This window comes from Sinocyclocheilus anshuiensis, unplaced genomic scaffold, assembly GCF_001515605.1.
Source record: "Sinocyclocheilus anshuiensis isolate Anshui unplaced genomic scaffold, SAMN03320099.WGS_v1.1 C32121356, whole genome shotgun sequence".
In the NCBI taxonomy this organism is placed as follows: Eukaryota; Metazoa; Chordata; class Actinopteri; order Cypriniformes; family Cyprinidae; genus Sinocyclocheilus; species Sinocyclocheilus anshuiensis.
Window position 1 is genome coordinate 1 of NW_015611245.1, and position 707 is coordinate 707.

General features: G+C 49.5%; 1 protein-coding gene across 1 annotated transcript; it reads left to right on the forward strand.

Moving 5' to 3' along the window:
- The first annotated feature begins 6 nt into the window (after window positions 1-6).
- Window positions 7-672, forward strand: LOC107682364 (differentially expressed in FDCP 6 homolog). Its single transcript, XM_016478626.1, has 3 exons — window positions 7-121; window positions 195-285; window positions 363-672. Exons 1-3 carry the CDS (start codon window positions 32-34, stop codon window positions 557-559), a joined length of 378 nt encoding a protein of 125 aa, XP_016334112.1. The 5' UTR covers window positions 7-31; the 3' UTR covers window positions 560-672.
- Window positions 673-707: the final 35 nt, after the last annotated feature.

Here is a 707-nt window from a genome sequence, read left to right on the forward strand (position 1 = left end):
CCAGCGCGAGAAGCAGGAGCTCCTGCAGGAGATGGAGAGGAAGTCACAGGCTCTGGACGAGGCCCAGAACCAACTGGACAAAGTGCGGGCCAGCCGACGCAGAGTGGACCAGGATATCGTGGTGAGCTCAATGCCACGCTAGTGTCGCGTTCTTCATGTGTTCCTCCACACTCATGAATGTGTGTCATCCACAGGCCGCCCAGCGTAAACTCCGGCAGGCCAGTACGAGCGTCAAACACTGGAACGTGCAGATGAACCGCCTGATGCACCCCATCTGCCCTGGAGGTTTGTTATGTTCTTGTAGCATTAAAAATGCATAAAAACCGAGTTGATTTCTATTCTTCTGTCCCATTCTCTTAAAGAAAGGAGAGCGTCCTCCAGTAATCTTCTCGCACTTCCGGTCCGCATCCCCTCGGTCAGCGAGACCGAATCCAGACCTCCACCGAGACCCGAGAGAGAGAAACAGAACAGCCTCGATTGTGACAACAACAGCGGCTGCGATAATATGGACTGCAGTAACAACGAGAACAAAGAGCCAACTGATGCTGAGGCTGAATAAACCTGACAGAAATGAGTAGTTCTGACATAGCACTTAATAAACTTAAAGACATAGTTCAGACAAAAATGAAAATGTGCTGAAAATGTACTCACCCTCAGGTCATACGAGATGTAGATGAGTTTGTTTCTTCATCAGGTTTGGAGAAATG

Coding starts and splice junctions, on each gene's coding strand:
- LOC107682364 (XM_016478626.1), top strand. CDS start 32: ATGGAGAGGAAGTCACAGGCTCTGGACGAGGCCCAGAACCAACTGGAC. Junction 122..194: donor GAGTGGACCAGGATATCGTG/GTGAGCTCAATG, acceptor TGTCATCCACAG/GCCGCCCAGCGTAAACTCCG. Junction 286..362: donor GCACCCCATCTGCCCTGGAG/GTTTGTTATGTT, acceptor ATTCTCTTAAAG/AAAGGAGAGCGTCCTCCAGT.